Raw genomic sequence first — 26,075 nt, forward strand, 5'->3', positions numbered from 1 at the left:
CCATTCCGGCTGCTGTTTTTCATGCTCCTCCTCGACGGCAGACATTGGAGATGCACACAGAGTTGTCTAGATGTGTGCTAAGAATATTCAAACAAGAATTCGACCAAGTTTGCTTTCTTCCTGGCAGCCAGCTCTTAATGTTTCCTTCAAAATGTCTTTAAATTTGTTTTTGGATTCTTTATTTCTATGTTTTTTATCCTCGATGGCTCATTGAGCTTGCAGACGACTTTCAGAGGACAGTGATTTGTTAACCAGATTGATAGATTCGGAGTTACTGTATATTTAGTCAACCAATTTAAATTTAAATTTAGACATACAGCCATGTAAAAGGCCATTTCGGCCCATGGGTGTGTGTCGCCCAATTTACACCCAATTAAACTACGCCCGTCGGTAAATTTCAACTGGTGGAAGGAAATTAGAACCTACGGAGAGGGGGAGGGGATACCCAAGCCGACATGGGGAGAACATACAAACTCTTCACAGGCCACATGGGATTCAAACCCCGGTCCCGATCGTTAGCACTGTAAAGGTGTAGCGCTAACCGCTAATAGATTTGCTAATATTGAGAGCCTCACCTGCTTTACATTATTGCAGTAACAACTAGATTAACACCATTTTCCAGATTTTTAAAAATCAGAGGGTTAAAATTTCATGGTGACCCATCTGATTTCTTCTGTACTTTGGAAGAAAAACTGTAAATTAAAGCAGACATGCTGCAGAATGCCAGAGTATAAAACTCAATAATGATGGTAGAATGTCCATCTTCCCCATACAAAGTGAACAATGTAAATGTTTCTGTCAAATCACAGTGAAAAGAAGGTAATAACCAGTGAAAGTACAAAATTAACTTCCTTGGGGTAATGTTAATTTTCTGGCTGGGACACTAAAGTGAAATATGCTCTTCACAGTCACAAGTGTATAAAGGGAACATCCAACCCTGAAGAGTACATGAGAACTTTTCTGTTCCTAAAATATTCCACATGTACAGTTTCCGCCTACTCTCGATCTTCAGGAAACAAATGCAAAATTGAAAGTAGAATGATACTCCTTGCCAGATGATTGAGGCAGATTCCTTTAACTTAGCTGCTTGTGCAACACTCTTACAGCACCAGTTTGAATCTGGCATTATCAGATATTATGAGCCCAGAGGACCCCAAAACACAGCAGCAATAGAAATTAACCAAGGCCAATGGTTACTTAAACAAAAGTTACTTTTAATTATCTTTGAACGTGAAAACAGAATCACACTTTAACTTATTACTATTAACTTAACCTCCTTCTAATTCTAAGTGCACGTAATGTGTATATAAGTTCAGAAAAGTTCTTTGATTCACAGTCCAATCTCCCTTCTCATTCCTCCAAGTTCATTGGTATTGGACAATTCTTATACTGTGCACAGAATTTAACCTTTATGAATTTCACCAGGCTTTGGTGCTTGAAAGGTTACCGCTCGGGAAGGTTCTTGTCAGTTTTCAGAGAGAGATTTGTTGCTCGTTGGACACCCACAATTGATCCCTTTCGATCAGCCACTTCGGTGTCCTGCCGAAGAAATTTTCCCCATCAGGATTTTCCAAATGATAACCTCTTTCTTTCAGGTCATCACAGTTCCTCTTCTGATTCCCTTATTGCAAGTGAAGCATTATACAGCCAGCCATCTCCTTTGCATGAACCTCAAGGATTTTGACCAGGCTGAACTCACAACTCGTCTTCAAAATAGGGTTTTACACAAGCTTACCAGCTTGTCATATTCCAGTCCCAGCTGCTGCTACTGAACTGTAGAACTGAATTCTCTCTCTCACCTGGCCCTCTTAGAACAGCAAACTGCACTCAGACTGCAGCACCGGGCTCAATCTTCTGAGTTTGTTCATCTGTTGCTTTCCAAAGCAATAATCCATTACTCCACAGCATGATCAATTAACACCTACTGGTGAAGTCCTTATAGGCATTCTTCAAAGGTTATGTAAAGGCACCCGGAACCTGAACTGTCTGGCTCGAGCAGAGCTCTAGCATTTTAAATAAGATCTGTTTTGAAGTGTTTGTATGTGACCGACACTACAAAAAAATACCTGCCACAATTTATCTCCTGTTAAAACATATCTATATACAATATAAAATATAACATAATCCCTCATAGTAGGGAGATTGTATGTTCTCCCCCATGTCTGTGTGGGTTTTCTCCCATCCTTCAAAATGTAAGGGGTTGTAAGTTAATTGGGGGTATATGGGCAGCACAGGCTCTTGGACTGGATGAGCCTGTAACTGTTTTGTACGTCTAAATTAAAATTAAAATTTTCTGTTGGCTTAGGGACTAAACAGATCTGGAGAGTGGCATAGATATTTTTAAAGGAACAACCAGAAGACACATGAAAGGAATAGAATACGTTGAAGTGGGCTGGAGAGGTCACTGGTCCATAAAACCCTAAAAGCATAAAGAATTGGAGCAAATTAAGCCTGTTGAGCCCATTGAGCCTGTCCTGCCATTTAATCATGAGCTGATCCATTTCCCCACTCAGCCCCACTTCTCCCATAAACTTTGATGCCCTGGGTAATCAAGAACCTATCAATCTCTCTCTGGCTTCCATGACTGCCTGTGGCAACAAATTCAACAGATTTACCAGCTGAAGAAATTCCTCTGCATCTTGGTTTAAACTGGATGCCCTTCAATCCTGAAGTTGTGTCCTGCTGTTCTGGACTCTCCCACCATGGGAAACAGTCTTTCTACATTTACTCTGTCCATGCCTTTCAACATTCAAAATATTTCAATGAGTTCCCTACCTCACTTTCCTAAATTCCAATGAATACAGGTCAAGAGCTGTCAAACTCTCCTCATATGATAACGCTTTCATTCCCAGAATATTCCTAGTGAACCTCCTTTGAAACCTCTCCAACTTTTCTTAAATGAGAGGCCCAAAACTCCCTCGTGAGGTTTCCCCAGTGCCTTATAAAGCCTCAACATCACAGCCCTGCTCTTATTTTCTATTCCTTTTGAAATGAATGGCAGCATTGCATTTGCCTTCTTCACCACCATCTCAACATGTAAGTTTACCTTCAGACTATCCTGCACCAGGACTCCCAAGTCCCTTTTCATCTGGGTATTTTCAATTTTTTCCCATTTATTTTTTTCTATCAAAGTGTATGACCGCCCACTCTTGACACGATTTCATTTGCCAAATCTCTGCCCATTCTCCTAATCTGTTTAAGTCCGTGGTTCTCAACCTTTTTCTTTCCACTCACGTACCACTTTAAGTATTCCCTATGCCATAGGTGCTCTGTGCTTAGTGAGGGATTGCTTAAGGTGATACGTAGGTGGAAAGAAAAAGGTTGAAATCCACTGTTTTAATCATACCTAATCGACTCATTTTTGTGCACAATTTCATAACTCCAAAGGAAATGGGCCAATGAAATTTTTTCTGAAACAAAATATTTCAGTAACAATTGGGTCTAGAAAAGTGATTCTCAACCTTCCCTTCCCACTTACATACCACCTTAAGCAATTCCTTACTAATCACAGAATGGAACATAGGAACATAGGAAATAGGAACAGGAGTAGGCCAAAAATGGCCCATTGAGCCTGCTCCGCCATTCAATAAGATCATGGCTGATCTAATTTATGACCTAACTGCACCTACCTGCCTTCTCCCCATATCCCCTAATTCCTCTATCATGTAAAAATTTATCTAACCAAATTTTAAATATGTTTAATGAAGCAGCCTCAGCCACTTCCCTGGTTAGAGAATTCCAAACATTCACTACTCTCAGGGAAAAACTATTTTTCCTCATCTCTGTCCTAAATCTACTCCCCCGAATCTTGAGACTGTGTCCTTTCATTTAAGTTTCCCCGGCCAGCTCAAAAAACCTTCCTACATCTATCCTATCCATACCCTTCATAATCATATATGTTTCTATAAGATCTCCTCTCATTCTTCTGAACTCGAGTGAATACAATCCTAGATGATTTAATCTTTCATCATAAGTCAACCCCTTCATCCCAGGGATCAACCTAGTAAACCTCCTCTGGACCGTCTCCAAAGCCAGTATATCCTTCCTCAAATATGGAGACCAGAACTGGACACAGTACTCTAGGTGCGGTCTCACCAGTACCTTATACAGTTGCAACATTACCTCCCTACTCCTGAATTCAATTTCTCTAGCGATGAAGGCCAACATTCCATTTGCCTTCTTAATAACCTGCTGCACCTGCAACCTAACTTTTTGTGATTCATGCACAAGCACTCCCAAGTCCCTCTGCACAACAGCATGCTGTAGTTTTTCACCCTTTAAATAATATTCAGCTCTTTTATTTTTCTTGCCAAAGTGGATAACATTGTACTCCATCTGCCAGACCTTTGCCCACTCATCCAGCTTAACTATACCCTCTGCAGACTCTCCACATCCTCATTACAATTTGCTCTTCCACTCAATTTGGTGTCATCCACAAACTTGGCGACAGCACGTTTTGTCCTCTTCTCCAAGTCATCAATGTAAATGATGAACAGTTGTGGGCCTAGCACCTACCCCCGCGGCACTCCACTTACCACTCTCTGCCAACCTGAATAACTCCCACTTAGCCCGACTCTCTGCCTCCTGTCAGACAACCAATTTTCGATCCATGCCAATATACGTCCCCGGAATCCACTTTCCTGTAACTTACTGATAAGTCTCTTGTGCGGCACCTTATCAAACGCTTTCTGGAAATCCAAATATACAACATCAACCTGTTCCCCTCTATCCACCACACAGATGGGCGTTGTATGCAAGTGGAAAGAAAAAAGTTGAGAACCACTGCCCTAAGTCCTTCTGCGGCCTCCAATTTTCCTCTATATTACGTGTTCCTCCCCTTACTTTTGTATCATCTGAAAACTTGACCACAAAACCATTCATTCCATAACCTGTATCCTTAATATACAACATAAAAAGGAACGGCCCCAACACTGACCCCTGTGAAACAATACTAGCAACTGCCAACCGATCAGATACTCCCTGCCCATCAGCCAAAGCTCTACCCACGCTAGTATGTCCAACATAAGAGTTCATGCAGATCACCTACTCTGAGCATTTTGTACATTCTATGAAATGCTAATGGCTCCATATTGTTCGAGCTGCCCCTTGCTTTACATTTGCCTTGTGCCAAAGACCTAGTCACACTTGCAGCTTGCAGCTGTGTGCTCCAACTTTCATGACTTCACAGCTTTCCCTGAAAACAAGCATCTGTGAATGGCTGCTTGACCTCGAGCACGATCCAGTCTGGACAGTGGCTCCTATTCAGCTAACTCTGTCAGAAGGCTTTTTCCACTATTATTAAAAGTGGAAATGGTAGAAATTGATTTAAGCAATGAGAAAAATATGAATTATGTAAAAATTAAAAATCAATATTTATTTTAGAGCATGAATGGGAGTACTAATAATTATAGGCATTAGATTGCAATATGTTCAGAACATGTTTTAACCATCTTTTTCAGGTACTATCATATCATGCGTCTGCCACTGAGAATGAAACTGAGGAGCTGCAGGTAACAGCGGTAAAAAAAGTTTAATTTTATATGTTGCATTCTGTTATCTTGTACATCTTTAAATTAATTTTAGAAACACATAGGTTGTGACCATATCTGGTAACATATCTTAAGAGGTAAATGTTGCAGACTTCCTGCAGTGAAAACACAAAGCTGGAGAAGCTCAGCAGGAGAAGCAAAGATAAAAATACATAACCAGCGTCTTGGGATTGAGCCCTTCATCAAGGTATGGAAAAAGGTCAACAGGGGTCCGAATAAAAGGGTAAAAGAGGAAGCATGGTTGCAAAGGCAGGTAGAGAAGGAAGGGAGAGCACAGCAGCAAGCTGGAGAGGGATGGGAAAGTGAAGAGAGGGAAGGGGGAAAGGAGAGCAGGTTCGGAGAGACTGAAAAAGTTGATGTTAATGCCATCTGACTGGAGAATCCCCAATGGAAAATCAAGTGGTGTTGCTCCAATTTGCAGGTGGCTTTGGTAGGATAGAACATGAGGCCATGGACAGACTCATGAGTGTGGGAGTGTGACACAGAATTGAAATGGTTGGCTACTGGGAGATCCCTGTTACTGGTGCGGATGGTACGAAGGAGCTCAGCAAAGCGATCTCCCAGACTACGCCCAGTCTCACCGATGTAGAGAAGGCCACAAAGGGAACACTGGATGCAGTAAATCAATCCTGCGGATACACAAGTGAAGTGATGGCTCACTTAAAAGGCCTGTTTGGGGCTCCAGGCTGTGGTGAGGGAGGAGATGTGTGCGCAAGTGTGGCACCTCCTGCAGCCATAGGAGAAGATGCCAGGGTTGGGGGAGGGGGGAATTGGTGGGGATGATGAGTGCATGAGGGAAGGGAGCAGTCCCTAAGAAGGCAGAGAAGGGAGGAGAGGGGAGATGGGTCTGGTAGTGGGATCCTGCAGTATTATGTCAAAACTTTTCCTTTTTCCGAGGTTAAACTGGAGGGCATTGTAAACAATCTGTTAGCACAGATAATGGGTGTGAGAGGTGGCACACTAGAGGAAGATGTCTTTAGTGCAAAGGGAAATTGACAATTTCTGTGAATGGTATCTCTGAGGGGAATTCTACTGATATTGAAAAAGTGGAGGATAAGAATAAATCCCTGGAGTACACCCTTGTAGATGGGATGTTATTACTACCAATTCAAAGAATTCAAAATTCATTTTTATTGTCAGAGTACGTATGTGACATCACATACAACCCTGAGGTTCTTTTTTCCATGGGCGAGGCAGAATTACCATTTATTGATTGTATAAAAAAACTCTACTCAAGAAGACGTGTTAACAAAATGACTGTGCAATACCGAGAGAAAAAAATAAATAAAGTGCACAAGTACGAGTCCTTAAATGAGTCCCTGATTGAGTTTGTTGTTGAGGAGTCTGATGGTGGAGGGGTAGCAGCTGTTCCTGAACTTAGCGGTGCGAGGCTTGTGGCACCTGTACCTCTTTCCTGATGGCAGCAGCAAGAACAGAGCGTGCGCTGGGTGGTGTGGACCTTGATGATCGCTGCTGCTCTCTGATGGCAGCGTTCCCTGTAAATGTTCTCAATGGTGGGGAGGGTTTTGCAGGTGACGTCCTGGGCTGCAGTTCTCTGACTGCAATCTGTAAGTGAAAGATTATGACCAAGGAAGAGCTCTTATGACCTTTACTGGAGTTATGTTGGAGTAGGATACTGTGGGTGACCAGGGAAAAGGTTGCAGAAAGGTTGAAGTGAACAATAAAAAGTTAAAAGCACATGATCAGCCGAATGTTATTCGTGAAAATGTTCCTTAAAGCAATTTCAGCTCCTAATCATCACTTCCTAACTTTTGTTCCTGTCCCTCCGAAATTAGTTATCTGATGTGATGGCATGTTCGACTCTGGAAAAAAATTAGATGCTCTACTAATGGAATGAACTTTAATTTTCTAAATTTATGGGTCCTTTCCTTAATTATTTTCAAATTTTATAAGATTATTGGATCCTATTTTACAGTTTGGTTGTGCTTCCTTTCGTATATTAATGTTTAATCATATCTTCCCAAGGGAGGGGTTAGATTATTAGCATAGTTTTTGTTTTATATAAATATGGGATTTTTGTCTCTTTCATGGGTTGTTTACAGCAATTTGTTAATATACATTGCTGGATATATATTCTTTTTATGAGCATACATATATATAGATATATCTATATATAGATATATATAACTCAATAAAAATATTGGAAAGAGAAGTAACTTTTGGACTCAAAAAATGTATATGGAACCATTCATCTGTAGCATCTACATTATGTTCATATTTGTAAGAGTTGTTTTCTTTTTATAGGCCAAGACCGTTCCTTCTGCTCATTCACTTAAGCTTCTAGATTTTAGCTTCAGTGATTTTGACTTATCTGATGTTGAGACAACATTGGCTGCCATCCGGATGTTCATTGATCTGAAATTTCTGCACATTTTCCAGATGAAATATGAGGTATAATTCATTTTGGAAGCCACTTCTGACCCAGATGATGAATCCTGCAAGTTTTCTCATGAGCACAAAAAAACTTTAAAAATGTATTTTGTCAGTGATGAAAAATGTAGTTTTAACCATTTTAACATTGGATTGTGAGTACTATATACCTTGTTAATAAGATTTAGGTGGAGAAAGGGTGAACAAAATTACATCATGCATGAATTTCAGGCAGAAATTTTAAAGGAAATCTGGTCTTGAGCCCATTTAACATTTCCACCTACTCAATTTCAAATTAATACAATTTTTGCCACTCACAACCATTTTGAAGTACTGGTTCTGTGCCTATAGTTGTTCTGTACCCCTGTATTCACAAGAGAAAATTTCGAAATTGTCCATGAAAATTAGTGAACCCAAGCTTGTTGCCAATCTTATCAGCTTGAAATTTGCAGTCAGCCATTTTGGGTTTCCAATTAGGACCTTAAAGAAAATAAAACATGAAAGTCTGCAGGCACCATGGTTGAAGTAAAAACACAACACTGGAGAAAATCATCTGACCAAACAGTGTCCTTTATATAAAAAGATTAAAATATATAGCCGCCAACATTTCGGGCTTGAGCTCTTGATGAAGGGCTGAAGCCCGAAATGTTGGTTATGTATTTTTATCTTTGCTATATAAAGGATTCTGTTTGATCTGCTGAGTTTCTCCAGCGTTGTGTTTTTTTTTACCTTGCTGAAACAACCCAACCCAATCGCATTGAATAACACATGGTCAAATATCATCATGGTGGAAGAGGTGGGCAGTGGGAGAGCAAGTCCCAGCTATAAAACAGCTAACACAACTGTTGACAGCTAACTGAACCAGTTGTCAAAAAGAATAAATATATCAGACATTCAGAATTATTCAAATCTATTAAAGCTTAATTTTTTCAAAAAAAATTATTTTTAAAAAAATGTAGACAAACAGCATGTCGCCCAATTTGCACCCCATTAACCTACATCCCAGTACGTTTTTGAAGGATAGGAGGAAACCAGACATGGGGAGAATGCACAAACTCCTTACAGACAGCACGGGATTTGAAACCTGCTCCCGTTCACTGGCGCTGTAAAGACGTTGCGCTAACGGCTACACCAACCATGCTGCTTATTCAAACTGCTAAAAATATCAAAACCTTGATCAAAAATACTGAAACCACAAAAATATTTAAAGTAAACCATAATTTTAATTTACTTTATAAGTAATAACAAACTTATCTTGGTCCCTCACAACATTCCAGTGCAATGGAGAAGAACTCACTGCCACAGGTTTTGCTTAGTATGTTAAAAGTGAGAAATACTGATGGAATTTCCCTGAAAAATCCTGTCTATTATTTACTTCTGGAAAATGTGAACCATATTCTATTATCTGCACCCTTCTCTCATGAAGCTCCATGCTCAGAATCAGTCTCCCAGAACCTCACTGTTAATGCTACAAATGTCATTCATTCCTTCACTCATTCTGATATTGGACAGTTATTTTACCATGTCCCTGTTCTTATTAGGTCTCCCTAATGACAAACACCTTGGTTCAGGCAGTTTTCTCCTGTCAGTTCTGTTCTGATACCAGGTGCAGAGTTGATTCAGGGCAAATCATCTTTCTATTTGCATCTCTGCAGAAAGTGTTTGCCTTTATTTCTCATCATCTACAATGAAACAAAAAGGATTATGGGTTGATCTTTAGTTTTGCACTGAACCAATGTAATTTATTGGTGATATGTCAGAGATAATCTTTAAACATTAAAATAAGGAGTTTACCTCAGTATCTTTAAAACTTAGTTTGTGAGAGCCACCACAACACAAACCAATGCAAAAGCTCTTTTGATGCAAACTGACCTTGAAGTTCACATAAAATTAATATCAGAAATACCCAGACCTTTCATGGTGCTTTGGTTATACTTCAAAAGTCTAGATATTTTTTCACAAATTTTAAACCTTAATTACAGATTCCTATTTTAGCAATGGGGGGGGGGGTGGATACATTAAGATGTTTGATTTGATGTCACAGATTATCCTTTGGCAACATTTATAGTTCAGCACTGGCAAATATGTAGTTGAAGGTGTCAATATAGTGAAACCGATCTGGTAAATAATTATTGAAACTCAATCACTGTGTAGATGAGAGTATTTTTCACATCAAATTGGGACTGGATTAAACCATCTGTCATTTATTCTACACTAAGTGAAATGTAACAGTGCAAGAAGAAATGGCTATCTTATTTTATCCAGTATAGCAAATCCTTTCAGCTGAAGACCTGCTTTTTAATCTTCTACCTCATGTACATCATCTTTTCCAGAGCCCTGCGCACTGTGCTCCTAGTATCTTTTGAGTTAACAATGAAGGTTTCCCCCCACCACCCCCCCCCCCCCACCCCCCAAGCCTCCAACTTTTTCTGGTGTATAGCACCTATAATTTTCTAAATTGTGCAATTGATGCTGGATAAACCTCAAAAATACAAAGGTGAGTCAAGTCCAAAATGCTGGGTTGAGATCCCAAATATTGCTCATGAACTCAGAAATAATGGCATACGAGTAATGTGTGTGCAGAATGTGTCTCATTTGTAGGCTTTACAGAATTGAATTTTCTGCCAACTGTAAATTGTGTTCACAGTTAATCCATGACTTTGCAGTTGCATTCCAGTAATGGTATTACAGGAGACTCAATGAGTACACAAAGAGAGAATGAGTTCAGACCTGCTCATTAAGCACTCCTCTCCTCACCCCACCCTCATACAGTTTGAGAAAATGGAATTGATTCTATAAGATCTGCAGCCCAATGGGTTAAATTAACAAATTGTAATCCAGTGGCATGCTCACATTCTACTACATGGGCTGGGAATTTATAAGGAAAAATAAATTATAATTATAAAGCTAGCTAGTAAATTTGTGGATTGGATTCAAAATTGCCTTGGCCATGGAAATCAAAGGATAGTGGCAAAGTTTGACTTGAAACCTTTCTTAAGCCAAAATGGCATAAAGCGAAGACCCATTCACTATTATTGAAAGCTATTTTTGTTAAAGCAAAAACCTATTGAAATTTATTTCAGATAGTGAAAACAGGTTTCTTCTTAAAAGCACAAGTCTTTGTAAAGTGAGTATTTATAAAATGGGGTATCACGCACGCACGCACGCACACATGCACGCACACACACACACACACACACACACACACACACACACACACACACACACACACACACACACACACACACACACACACACACACACACACACACACACACACACACACACACACACAACACAAAACTTGCCAGAGTTGTGGTTGGTAAGGAAGGATAAAACCCAATTGGAAATATGGGTAGAGAAATAGAAGATAAAGTTTAATCCCAGACAAATGTGAGGTGTACTTTGGGAGGTCAAATGTAAGAGGAAAATATGCCTCTGAATCTACCTCAAAGGCCATTTTTTATTGCCAGGGAATCCATATCCTCAAACTTTAAATTAATGCAAATACAGTTAATGTATTAATGTGGTTTAACTTTTGAAAAAAATAATTAAGTACAAACATTGGGAGATTCAAATGAACCAATTGTCATAACCAGAGTGCACAAGGTTAAAAATATTTGTGGAACTCACTGAAAAAGGCAAGTCAAGCCTTTCCATTTTATGTTTTGGCCAAAAAAGGGAAACTTCAACCATCTTATGGTTTCCTTGCCCACTGCCAAGTTCTTTCATTTGTTAATGAGTGAAAGATGAACTAGTGAATGGCAGCTCCAATGGCATACTGTGACCGATTATGTTATATTTTATATTGTATATAGATATATTTTAAAGGAGATAAATTGTGGCAGGTTTTTAGTTTATATCACATACAGATACAAACGCTTCAAAACAAATCTCATTTAAAATGCTGGAGCTCTGCTCAAGCCAGACAGTTCAGGCTCTGAGCGCCTTTGCACAAACTTTGAAGAATGCCTATAAGGACTTCACAAGTAGGTGTTAATTGGACGTGCTGTGGAGTAATAGATTATTGTTTTGGAAAGCAACAGATGAACAAACTCAGAAGATTGCGTCTGGAGCTGCAGTCAGTCTGTATGCAGTTGACTGTTCTAAGAGGGTCATGTGGTTTTCTCTGAGTGATAGAGAGAGAATTTCTTCAGTTCCGCAGCAGCAGCTGGGACTGGAACAGGACAAGCTGGCAAGCTTGTGGAAAAAACCCATTTTGAAGACAGGTTGAGTTCTTAATTCAGCCTGATCAAAGCCCTTGTGGTCCATACAAGAGGAGAGGATCAGCTGTATAATGTTTCACTTGAAAAAATGGAAACAAAAAGGAACTCTGTGGGGCCCTGAAAGAAAGAGGTTAGCATCTGGAAAACCTTGATAGGGCAAGTTTTTTCAGCAAGACACTGAAGCAGCTGATCAAAAGGGATCAGTTGTGGGTGTCCAATGAGCAATAAATCTCTCTCTGAAAACCAACAAGAACCTTCCTGAGTGGTAACCATTAAACCTTTCAAGCACCAAAGCCTGATGAAATTCAAACATGTTAAATTCTGTGCACAGTATAAGAATTCCCTGATACCAATGAACTTGGAGGAGTGAGAAGTTGAGATTGGACTGTGAATCAAAAAACTTTTCTGAACTTACATACACATGCACTTAGAATTAGAAGGGGGTTAAGATAGGTTAGTTAAGTTAATAGTGATAAGTTAAAGTGTGATTCTGTTTTCATGTTTAAAGATAATTAAAATCAACTTTTGTTTAAGTAACCATTTGTCTTGGTTAATTTCTATTGCTGATGGGTCTTGGGGTGTCTGGACTCAGAACAATAAAATCCAAGTTGATATTTTTTTCCTAATAACAACAATTATGTAAATTTTTTTTCCTCTCACAGGTTCTTTGCCGTTGGATTTTAAGTGTCAAAAAGAATTATCGAAGGCATGTTGCATATCATAATTGGAGACACGCATTCAATACTGCTCAGTGTATGTTTGCTGTGCTGAAGTCTGGCAAAATTCAGGTTTGTTTTGATTCATTTTGCTTTTATGTGCTATATACCTGCTGCAGATTATTATTTGGGCTTGGCTATGCTTCTCCTTGGGTTACAACCCAGTCTGCAACAGTGAGTGTGGTCTTTTGCACTGTCCAATAAAATATCAGAAATCCAACTACTAGAAGTAGAAAAAAAAACACATGGTTAAACTAGTGCTAGATTTCAAACAAGTTTAAACAACCATTCATAAAATCCCTCAACACGTCGTGTTTTAAGCCTTAATGGTTTTTGATGTGTATTTTCTTTAAGGAAACATCTATCAGTGCTGAAAACTGAGTGAGGTGAGAAACATATGCTCTAAGGTCCCAAGAGCTGTCTGCAGATCCACAGGCTCTTAATGTGCTAATGTAAAATCAATTCTGCGTTTCCACTTTCAACCACTATCAAAATTCCCATTTCAAGACTATCCCATGATTCAGCCTCAGAGTAATTCTTTTTCTCTGCATCCATCCATTAACATTGCCAAGCACAAACCAACATCTTCCACTGTCACCCTGTCATGCTTGACAACTGATCCCGGCCTACTTTAGTGACAACTGGCCATAAAGCCTGGCAAGCTCTGTGCACGGAAGTTACTGGATTGAAACTTCCCAGACAAGTGCAGGTGGATTACCTTTATTTATTGGGGAAAAAGTAGTTTGTTCCATCATTCATGGTTGAGATTCTGGAGACGAGAAGATTAGATGCTCAATTTCTAATTTGAATATATATTTTCAAACACTGTGGGGATCCTTTTTGAATTACTTTTATAATCTTTGATTTGTTATGATGGTAAAAATGTTGACTAATGAGGTAATTTATTATTCTAATAAGAATTCTGTAATTTTTTTGGCCAAACAGCTTTTTCATAATATAATAATATAATATCAATATAATAAAATCTGTTTGATTAAAATGTGAAGAAATGTGAAAAATGATATAATTTAAATGTAATGTATCTTTTTGAATTTTAACATATATCCGTATGTACTCTGTCATTTTTGGATGTGAAATTTCAATGTAAATAAAAATATTGAAAAGAGATTCAGGAGATTAATCACATTGAGTTAAGTAATATTCAGTCTAAATAAGACTCCATGGATTCACATGGAAGTACAGTACAGCTCCAATTATCCAAAATCGGATTCTCCAAATTTTTTTTAAATTTTGGATCAATGAGGATATCCGAAACAAATCAGAATTTCTCATTGATCCAAAATTTTTTCTAGCTAAACTGACCTCGCAGGTTGAAAAAAAATTCACCCGACATGAAATTAGAGTGACGATTGTCCTCGTTTCAGATAACTCCCTCCCCTCTCTCTTTCCATTTCTTATTTACCTTCCACTATTGACTTTACTCTCCGACTCTCCCTCTCAAACTGTATTCCCCTGTCTCCCAGCCACAAGTGGTTGGAAGAATCCCTTGTCCCGGTGTCATCAAGGAGAATGGCCTCCCAGGCAGGGCAAGGACATTGGGCTTAGTAATATTACCTCCCCTTCCCTCCCTCCCTCCTCAGCTCAGCAGAGCTCCCAACACCAAAGTCTCCCCTCAGTCTACTACTGCACACGCACACCAGCCTAGGGGAGAATTCAGAGTCAAGAGCCGGGCGTCAGGAGCTCTGGAAACCAAGTGTTCCACCTGCCCGGGAAGCATCCCTTGGGATCAGCAGCAAAGGTTGGTGATCCATGGCAGGCGGCAGCATTTTTTTTAGTAAGAATTAAACATTATTTTAGTGCTTACAAAGCCTTCTCTTGTTGTTTGTTGTTTAAACACGGTTACAAATGATTTGCTGTTGCTGCTGGGCTGTTTTTAAAAAATGACCAGTTCTCCGAAATAAAACGTTTAATTGATGTAGGCCCAGTTCCGACCATTTCAGATAATCGGAGTTGATCTGTAGATTTTTCACTTTGCTGTATAACATTTTTTAAAATGTATAGAACAAAGCCAAACTGAATTCACATTAAACCCAAAAATCAAATGCACTCTGCAATAGGTGATTATCTGACCAGATGGTGAAAACAGAAATCAAAACAACCTAAAATCCCCTTTCTAAGAAAAAAGGTCAAATTTCAGATATATAAATAGGGCAAGAAGCTGAGGGAGGGGCCCAGAGGTGACATGTCAAAAGAGGTGAGGAGACAGGTAGAGGGAGAAACCACTCAGAAGGGGGCAGAGAAGAAAAGAGAAAGAAAAAAATTGAGTGGAGGAGCAGGTAAAGAAGAGATGGAAACATTGGAATCAGATAAGGGTGGGGTTACCTAAAATTAGAAAAATTAATGTTCAGGCTGACAGTTTTAAAGCTGTCCAGGAGGAAGACGATATATGACAGTTCTAGTCACCTCATTATAGGAAGGATGTGGAAGCTACAGAGAGGGTGCAGAGGAGATTTACCAGGATGTTACCTGGATTGGAAAAAGTCCTATGAGGCAAGGTTAGCAGAGCTGGGACTTTTCTCTTCGGAGTGTAGAAAGATAGGAGGAAACTTGATAGAGGTCTACAAGATTCTGAGAGGTGGGCAGCCAGCACCTGTTTTCCTGGGTGGGAGTAGCAAACACTAGAGGACGTGTACAAAGTGAAGGGAGGTAAGTTTAGGGGAGATGATTTTTACATGGAAAGTTATGAGTGCCTGGAATGCTTGGCCGGGGATGGTGGTAGAAGCTGGAAAAATAGGGTCATTTAAGAGACTCTTGGACAGACACGTGGATGGAAGAAAGATAGAGGGTTTATGGAGCAAGGTGGGGTAAGTTTTTTTTAAGGAATATATGGATTGGCATAATATCGAGGGCTGAAAGGCCTGTACTGTGCAGTAGTATTCTATGTTCTATGTTTCAAGATTATTGAGGCATTTGTGTATACTGTAGCCACATCCTGACAATGGATGAGGCCAAGGTCAGACATGTCACTGTAGGAATGTCTGGGTGGGTAAAATGGTTGGAAACTCAAGTTTAGACTTTACGCCAGTGGTTCTCAACCTTTTTCTTTTTACTCACATGCTCTATGATTAGTAAGGGATTACATAAGGTAGTATGTGAGTGGGAGAAAAAAGATTGAGGCCCACTGATGTAAACAGACTCTCCTGCTGAGTCAGAGATTATTTCCCTCACACCAATCCATTCCCCCTTTATATGTACAACTTAACTTAATCTTGAGGAAGAGTTTAGACTCGAAACCTTGACTGATCATTTCTACCTATGGATCATATCTGACCTGCTGAGTTTCTCCAGCAATCAACAATTCAGCATCAACAACCTTTGTGTTTCTCCAATATCCTATTTGCCACTTTGATTGAGTAAAAACAACCATTGTTTCCTCTATATCACGTTGATTTAATTGCTTCCTCAATTAAAAATGGAAGGAATTTTATGTATTGCTCAGTGATGCTTTTGAAGTCTCAATGGTAAATGTCAGGTCAAAAGTGTATTGGAATTGAAGAGCCAAAGATATTTGAACCAGAGCTTTTCATTTCATTTTGATGTCTTATTCTCACTTTATTTTCATATTTCTACTGTAAATTCTGATGTCAACAATTAGAATACTGTTGCAAATCTAAGCAGGATCAAAAATAAAACATTGAAACAATGCTGAACAGCAATAAGGGAAGGATTCCACTTGTCCTCACCTATTATGCCATGAGCCTCCAAATCTAACATATTAACCTTCGCCATACAACATAATTTCACAACCTGTCACATCAGGCACGTCAGCCCCTTTACTTCCTTAGGATTTTGCAGAGGTTTGGTACGACAACAGAAATCCTGGCAAATTTCTACAGAGGTGTGATGGAAAGTGTGCTGACCAACTGCATCATGGTCTGGCATGGGGACACCAATACCCCTGAGCCTAAAGTCCTGCACTAGATAGTGGTCACATCCCAGGCAAAACCTTCCCCACTTTTCCGTACATCAACAGGGAACGCTGCCGTCAGATATCAGCGGCAATCATCAAAGACCCTCACCCCCAAGCACATGCACTGTTCTTGCTACTGCCATCAGGAAAAAGGTATAGGTGCCACAAGACTCACACCACCAGATTCAGGAACAGCTGCTACCTCTCCACCATCAGACTCATCATCGACAAACTCAATCAAAGACTTATTTAAGGGCTCTTAGTTGTGCACTTCATTGATTTTTCTTCTTGTTCTCTGTGTATTGCACAGTTTGTTTGCATGTTTATGTTGTGTACAGTTTATTTTTGCACTACCAATTAGTGGGAATTCTGCCACACCCACAGGATAAAAGAATCTGAGGGTTGTATATGATGTCATGTATATATTCTGACAATAAATCTGAAGTCTGATCATCCCCTCTCCACTTTCCGCAGGGTCCCCTCCCTCAGGCACTCTCCTCCACTCATCCCTTCCCACTAATCGTCCCTTGAACTTGCGACCACAATAAATGCTCCACTACCACCCACACCACCTCCATCATCACCATTTGGGGCATCACTTCACTTGTGAACCTTCAGCAGTCATCAACTGCATCCAATGCTCCCACTGTGGTTTCACTCTTCATCGGAGAGGACTTATGCTGGGAGATCTCTTCATTGAGCACTTTCGCTCTGACTGCAGCAAGAGCAAGGACCTTCCAGTGGCCAACCATTTTAATTCCACACCCCATTTCCACACCGATATGTCTCTCCATGTCGTCATCCACTGGTTATATGGGTGTATTTGCGTGGTGCGGGCTCGTGGCCTGGAAGACCCTGTTTCCATGCCATAGCTCTAAATTAAAATTAATAAAACCAAGGCTACCAGTAAATTGGAGGAACAACACCTAATATTCCATCTGCGCACTCTCCAACTACTCAGCATTTACTTTGATTCATCCAGTTTCCATTAAACCCCTCCCCCACTCTCTCTTTCCCTGTCCCTCTACTTCCTAATCCTCACCCTCTTCCCCCTCCTTTCAGAGAGCTACCCTCTCCCCATCACCTCAGCATTCTTCTCTTTTATCCTCTCACCTGATCCATCCCTGACCCCTTACCTGTTAGCCTGTACCTCCCCCTGCCCCTTCCTCCTTCCCTCTCCTCTGGTGCCCCACCTTTTTATTCAGGCACCAGCCTGCTTTTTGCTCACACCTTGAAGAAGACCTTAAGCCCAACACACTGATTTTCCTTCAACGGTAGTCTACCTTTGTGATAGTACAGATCTATCACCAATGTACATAGTGTATATAGTTACTGTATCTAGACTGTGCTTACAGCGATTGGCTGAGAGCTAAGCCACACCTATTGTCTGGGCCTTAAAGGGTTGTGTCCCTAGCCAGGTCGGATCATTCCGGACTGGTCGGCCACCTGTGAAGAGCTCCGGTCTTTTGCTAATAAAAGCCTTGGTTTGGATCAACAAGTCTTTGGTTCTTTCGACGAGCTCTACAACCTTTTAATTTTTAATTTAGACATACAGCATGGTAACAGGCCATTTCGGCCCACGAGCTTGCGTCACTCAATTAACCTACACCCTCGGTACGTACTCGTGGGCTGAAAAGGCCTGTTATTGTGCTCTATGTCCAAAATTAAAAATTAAAAAGTTGGCCACCCCTGCCTTACTTCCTCGACATGCTGTGTGACCTGCTGAGTTTCTCCAGCACTTTTGTATTTTGCTCTACAATCATAGCATCTGCAGACTTTCCTGAAACTGCCTATTAGATGTCTTGTTTGCATTTTGATCAAACTGCTCAGTAAAAATAATTTTGCATGCTCCCTTTATCACTTGATTAACTTCCACCTAGTCTTAAAAATATTGTTGTCTCTGGGATTTAGAATGTAATTGTTATTTTATCTTGTATTCATATGTGTGAGTTCTTAGACAACACATAGATGAAGGAAAAGTTTCTTTACTTTAAAGTTGTTGTAAGAAGCCCATGAGGCTGTAAGGCCCCATTACAGATCTCTCACACAGCCATCTCTCCATCTGTGTGAGCCCCCTGCTGGCAGCCAAGTATAATTAAACAGGAACTATGATCCTTAAGACCTTGCTAGTAGCAAATGCAAACATGATCACTATCCTTACATCTGCCTTTCTTAAAACAAAAATAGCTTACTTTTAATAACATGTTTTATTTGGATAATTCTGCAATTTTAACTTCAACCCCAGGAACTTGCATTTTCATTATTATCAACATTGTTAATATTTTTTAAACTTGCTTTGTGTGTTCACATTTACAAACACTAAAACTTGAAGAGCGAATAAGATAGCACGACTTCATTCTAGAACAGGAGTCTTTAAATTTGCTCATTAAGTCTCTTAAGAGGATTCACATGTCTTGACGATCTCCTGATTGATTGTCCTTGAATCTGAGTTGTTTCCTCAGACAATGTCTTCTCAGCTGTGTATTCAGGATGTTCAACAGTACCCGTCTTTCCATCTATTGTCGCTGATATCATTTGAAGATCTTGGTGATTTCTTCATAGAACAGACCTTCATCTGTCTGAATAGTGTATGATCTTGGTTGGACTTCACTAAGGACCGTTTCCTTCTGAGTCCATAAGTTTGTTTTGTCATTTAGCCTTATTTGGTCACCAGTGCAGAGTTCCGGTAGGTTTTTTGTTCCTCTGTCAAAGTAATACTTTTGCTTCTCTTTCTGTTGTTCTTTGAACTTCCTCACTTTCTCTCCCTCTTTTGTTTTTAGGAGGTTCTCCTGAATGGATAGGTTTGATTTTAGCCTATGTCCCATAAGGAGTTGTGTTGGTGACATACCACTCGAGCAGCGTTGTGCAATATACTAGTATGCTCTGGTATAAGTTTGTTACACTATCTTTTGCCTTATCCATCAGTCTTTTCACTGTATAAACTGATTTTTCCACTAGACCATTGGACTGTGGAAAATGAGGACTTGACGTGGTGTGCACAAAGTTCCACTCTTTGGCAAAATTGGGGTCCATTGTCTGTGAAAATGTCGCTTGCCACACCATGTCTGGAGAATATGGCTTTCATACCTGTTATTACAGCATCTGCAGTGGTGGTGTTCAGTTTACACACCTCTGAATACAGGGAGTAATAGTCTGTGTCTACAAGGTAGTCCTTCCCTTAACATACGAATAGGTCAGCGCCTACCTTCTGGTAAGGTCTGTATGGTGCTGTGTGTGGCTTTAGTGGTTCTGTAGCATTGCTTGCTTGATATTTCCAGCTTAAGGTCTTCATTTGTTAAATCATTGTTGATTCATGGCCAGTACATCACCTCTCGCGCTCTTTTTTCCATTTTTCTATTCCAAGATGTCCTCCATGGATCCTTTTTAGCATCTCTTTTCTCAGACTCTTTGGAATAAGGATTTTACTTCCTTTGTAGATGATGTATTTGTGATGGTACAGATTCTATCACCAATGTGTATATGTACAGATTGTAGTGTAGGATGACTGTGATTGGCTGAGAGTGTAGCCACACCTACTGGCAGGTCTTAAAGGATTGCTCCTAGCTAGACCAGGTCATTCTGGACTGGTCAACCTACTTGTGATATGCTCCAGTCTTTTAGTTAATAAAAGCCTTGGTTTGGATCAACAAGTCTTTGGTTCTTTCGACGTGCACTACAGTCTTCAACTACTGATAGTTCCGCCCTGCAGTTCCAGTACTCTGAAATGTCAGGTGAGCAGTCCTGCTTCATGTTGGGCCATCCATCCAAGATGTTTTTTCTCAGTGTTTCATCTTTGTTTGTCTCTAACTTTATGAGCTCCATTTTTGCATCTGATATGAGCAGTGCACTTGTAATCATGTCCACGAAGGCATTTGCATCTTTATCGATTTTGGTGTTTGCGGGCTCTCCTGTGTCAACAGTTCTAGACAATGTGCCTGCTGTGTACATTAGCTTACCCAGTGTGTAGGCTACATTCAGTGTATTGTTTTGCAGCCGAACCTCAGAACTGGTTCCTCTGTGAGCAGTTTCTTTAGTTCAGTCCATGACTTTTCATGCTTATAATTCCACTCACATTCAATGTTCTTTTCTGTTAGTCTTCTCAATGGAGCCATCTTTTCTGAGAAGCTAGATATGAATTTACCCATATAATTGACCATTCCATTAAACCTCTTTACGTCCTTTTTGCATTGTGGCCTTGGCATGTTCCCAATCGAAGACACCTTTTTGGGATCTGCTCTGATACCCTCACTGCCAATAATATCTCCTACAAATGTTAGTTCTGTCACCCCAAGTTGGCATTTCTCTTTATTCACCTTCAGGTTTGCTTTCCTTGTTGCTTCTAGCACTTTCCTTAGACTCTCATCATGCTCCATTCTCGTGGTTCCCCAGACTATGATGTCATCCATTGAGGTATCAACTCTGTCCAGGTGCTCATAGACCATATTGAGAGTTTTATGATACACTTCAGGAGCTGAGGCAATTCCAAATGGTCACCTTAGGAATCTGTATCTGCCAAATGGACTATTGAATGTGCACAGACTTGAACTATTTCATCCAATTTCAACTGCCAAAGTCCTGATGATGCATTTAACTTGCTGAAAAATTTTGCATTTGCAAACTGTGACATGATTTCTTCATGCATTGGAAAATTAAAGTGTACTCTCTTTATTGCTCTGTTTAGATCTTTTGGATCCAAGCAAATTCTAAGCTTTCCATTCTTTTGTCCACAATGACGAGTGAACTCACCCACTCTGTTGGCTCATCTATCTTCTGAATCATGTTCAGGTTTCCCATCCTGTCCAACTCTACCTTTAGTTGCTTTTGAAGTGCAAATGGAACTTTTCTGCATGGATGTATTATCGGTGGCACACATTTATCCACTCTGATCCTGTGTTCTCCTGGAAAGCAGCTTACACCCTGAAATAAGTCATTCTACTCTTTCATGAGTTAATTATAGACTGTCTCTCACTCACTCTCCACAATAAGGACTCTTTTTACCAGGTTCAGTTTCTCACAGGGTGTTAAACCTAGTATGGACTGTACATCCTCTAGTACCACGATGAATGCAAGCATGTGCTCTTTGTCCTTGTATTTGATTTTGACCATGCATTCTTCTTGCACTGGTATATCAGTCCCTGAATATCCTGTCACCTTTACTTTTGTTCCATACATCTTTGGTCTGAGTCTAATCTCTTAAAATCTCTGATATTACATTAATCAGTGCTCCAGTATCCAATTTAACTGAAATGTATATGTCGTTCTTTTTTAATCTCAACACCCAGTCTTTGCTTTCTTTCTTGTTTTCAGCAACAATATCTACTTAGAATTCCTCTATCTCCCTTTCATCTTCTGCATGAATCTTGCTTTGTTGCACTTGGTAACTACAGCAATGGGCATAATGTTTGCTTTTGTTGCACATACTGCATGTTTCACCATATTCTGGACACTTCTTTGGTAGGTGTGCACTGCATCAATGATATATCTTTCAATTGTCCTTTCATTTTTGTTCGCTGACCATGTCTCTCTTTCCACTTTGGCATGCTTTTGGTTAAACGTTTTATGTCTGTTCTTGCTCACTGCATCTACGTTGCTGCTAGTTTCACTGAACAGCTCTTTTGCCTGCACTTTTACAGTTTCTGTAGCCCTACAGAGTGCTATGGCTTTTTACAGGTCTGGATTTTGTTCTTTTAGCAGTCTTTCCCTTAGACTATTATCTGGAATACCACACACAAATCTTTTATCAGCAAGTTGGTCACTCCACCAAATTCACATGTTTTGCTTCTGTTTCTCAATTCAGTCATATACTGATCAATGCTTTCTTCCATTTTCTGTACATGTGAAAAATATGTGCCTCTAAAATGTCACATTATGTTTGAGTATGCAGTTTGCCTCAAACTGTTCCATTATTTTTTCCAGTTTCAGTTTGCCTCCTTCAGCAGCAAATGTGAAGTTATTATACACCTCCAGGGCTTCATCACCCACAACATGTAAGAAAACTGACACTTTCACTTTATCTCTTTCTCGACAGCTCCGACTGCCGCTAAATACAATCCAAAATGTTGTTTGAATCTGTTCCAATTTTCAGCCACATTACCTGTAAACTGAAGTTTCACTGGTGGATGTAACCCTTCCATTTTTCACTGTGTTAGCTTCTCTTTACTGATCAGTTGCTGACTTTAGATTTTTACTTTTAATGTATTTCCTTTTAATTTCCTTCATCCCATTTCTGACACCATATTTCACCTTATATTCATATGTGTGAGTTTCAAACAACACATGGATGAAGGAAAATGTTCTTTATTTTAAAGTTGTTGTAAGAAGCCACCATGAGGTTTTCAAGGCACTATTACAGATCTCTCATGCAGCCATCTCTCTGTCTGTGTGAGCTTCCTGCTGGCAGCCAAGTATAAGAACTCTGATCCTTAAGACCTTTCTAGTAGCAAATGCAAACATGATCATTGTCATTACAATTATGTTTATTTGTTACAGAGCAAGTTAACCGATCTGGAGATTTTAGCTCTCATCATTGCAACGTTGAGTCATGACCTGGACCACAGGGGCGTGAATAATGCTTTCATAAAGAGGTATTGATATTTAAAATGTTGGGAGAAAACACCTTCCCAAGCAGTAATTAATTAACACCATAAGGCGGAGACTTCTTCTGCTGTGTCTCAGACTAGTTTTCATAGGTCTTCAGGGCACTAGTCTTTTCTAAATCTGTAACTTTCGGCAGCTTTGCAATCCTCCAGACATGGTCCATTCCAATCTTTTGCATCCCCAGTTTTCATTGCAGTGGTGCAATTCATTGACTATGTTGTTGCTCCTCCCTCAACAAAAAGTGTCCTAAATCTCCTTGCTTGCCAAGTTTCTGATCCTCTAAATATCTTATGCATTCGTTGAGGTTTAATAATGCTTCAACAACAAATGCAATTTAAATGAGGTGGTTTTGCTTTGGATTTATTTGTTGCCTGTGGAAAATTCTGTGAAGTTTAATAGTAAAAGTACATTATTTTTAGGATGTTCATGTAAAAGAATAAATCCTGCAAGAGATAACTTTTAGTGATTATACCATTTGATTACAGGGATATTGTGTGTACATGCATAGATGTAGAATAGAAACGGCATAGAAGTAGACCAGTTAGCCCATCAGGTTCACAATAACGATCGCATGTACTTACACTGATCTCTCACTAGCCACTTTTTATTTTCCCCACAATCTCATCAACTCTCCCATTGCCATCCCCTTTCTTCCAATGATTCTACCATTCATCCATACACGAGAGATCATATACAGCGGCCAATTAAACTAGCAACCTGCAAAAATGTGGCTTGTGGGAGGAGACTTGAGCACCCTGCAGTGAACTAGAATTCACTGTCTATGTATTGTTCAGATGGCCAGCTCCTCCCCTGGCTCTACCCTCACCTACCCCAATATAAACCCTGGTTTTCTCACCTTACCTCAGATTCACCTGAGAACTATTGTGTCTACTTGCCATTGATTGTAAGCTATTAAAAGCGTGTTTGGACTCCTCACTTGTGTCTGAGTGCAATCAGTCACATTACACACCCAGGAAAATCCACGCAGTCATGGGGAGAACATGCAAATGGGAAGACTCCACACAGACAGCATCAGAATTTCAAACTGAGCCAGGGTTGCTGGAGCTGCAAACCAACTTTTCTAATAGGTGCGTTGCTGACCCAAAGAAGGCAGCCTTTGGTCAGAGTGGATCAGGGCACTGTGATAATATTGAAGTCCACAGGAAAAAGACTCCAGTGGTTAGAGTCATACCTCACACAGAGGAAGATGAATGTGGTCATTCATCCAAGTCAAGGACATCACTTCAGAAATTCCTCAAGATTGTCTCCCTGGCCCAACCATCTATACAGAACATGTTTCATTAATTACTTTATTTCCGCCATCAGATCAGAAGTAAGGATTGTCACTGGTTTCACATTGTCCACCATTTGTAGTTCCTCAGCATGTGAAGCTGGTCATTTCTGCATGGAGCAAGTCACAGACAACATTCAGGCATAGGCTGATAAATGGTAGGTAATATTCAGATCCAAATAGTTCCAAGTAATAACCACCTCCCAAAGGGAATCTAATCATTGACAATGAAATACAATTGAAATCCACAGTCAATATCTTGGGTGCCACCATTGACCAGAAACATACTGGATTAGTAACATCAATATCAGAAGCTGGGAATCCAATAGTGAGTGACTTGCTTCCTAATACCACCTGATCTCCAAAGCACAAATAAGGAGTGTGATGGAATTTGATCCACTTGCTTGAATCAGTGCAGCTCCAACAACTCCCAAGTGCTGGATGCAATCCCCAGGATGAAACCATTCACTTAATTGATACCCTTTAACTGCACAAAACATGAATTATTTTTTATCTGTCTGTCTGTCAGTCTGGTTATCCATTCCATAGGTTGATAATGGTTCCTTTCAGTAAATTTGTATGGTTTGATATATGCATCCTGGAGTGGCCTGTTCAGGCTGATCCTTGACAGACACTGCTTGCCACATACTTGGCAGGTAAGGCCTGGAGGGGCAGCAGGGGCAGAAGCTCTGTTGTGGCTCCAATCTGTAACCCATGTGCGACCACTCTCCCCTGCCATCTGCATGCAGAGTTCTGACTACAGCTCCCAGCTGGTCAGGCCTGCCGCTTCGCCACTTGTCCGTCGCTACAGGACTTGGGTGTGTTGAGGATATCCCACTCCTCAGAAAGGAACAATGTTGTGCATGAATGGATTTTAGATGAGTAAGGGATTGCACAGGTCCAGACCCACCCTCTCAACATCTCCTCCCAGATCCAGCGGCATGGTGCGGTCCAAGATGGTTGGGGGAGGTTCTGTTGCAGTGAATGGCCAGTCCAAGCTTCGATGTAAGGGATGCCCTTTCTGCGCTTCATGGCACATGTTTGCTAGATGGCCTTTGACCCTATGAGAGGGTTCGACCACTCTTTGACAGGTCTTTTATTTCATCCTGCAGGGTGTCCAGCCACCCTCCACAACAGGCAAGGCTGGTGGGGGAGACAGTTTAGTCACAAACCACCTGACCATGTAACAAGTAGTACTGGGTTACATGGTACCAGTAACACTCAGACAAATAGTGTTACATGGTACCAGTAACACTCAGACGAATGACCTGTCCTAAATTCTTTATATAACTGGCATACTTTGTATTTATCATCTAAAAAATGCACTACAGTTACTTCCTTTAACAGCAGCTCTCAAACTTGCACTTCTATCAC

At 40.3% G+C, this 26,075-nt stretch overlaps 1 protein-coding gene across 10 annotated transcripts in view; it reads left to right on the plus strand.

Annotated features, from left to right (window-relative positions):
• Positions 1-26,075, plus strand: part of pde5ab (phosphodiesterase 5A, cGMP-specific, b) — a 177,207-nt gene that overhangs the window by 102,127 nt on the left and 49,005 nt on the right. For 9 of the 10 annotated variants that reach the window (XR_011354157.1, XR_011354155.1, XR_011354156.1 and 6 more), the window contains 4 exons: positions 5,460-5,519; positions 7,815-7,961; positions 12,829-12,954; positions 23,303-23,397. Coding sequence is in view for 7 of the 10 variants with exons in the window: in XM_069926609.1 (XP_069782710.1) it covers positions 5,460-5,519; positions 7,815-7,961; positions 12,829-12,954; positions 23,303-23,397 (428 nt within the window). In the remaining 3 variants the exon portion in view is untranslated. The remainder of the gene's footprint in view (positions 1-5,459; positions 5,520-7,814; positions 7,962-12,828; positions 12,955-23,302; positions 23,398-26,075) is intronic. The other variant, XM_069926610.1, reaches the window with a different exon arrangement.

This window comes from Narcine bancroftii, chromosome 3 (assembly GCF_036971445.1).
Source record: "Narcine bancroftii isolate sNarBan1 chromosome 3, sNarBan1.hap1, whole genome shotgun sequence".
Lineage (NCBI taxonomy): Eukaryota > Metazoa > Chordata > Chondrichthyes > Torpediniformes > Narcinidae > Narcine > Narcine bancroftii.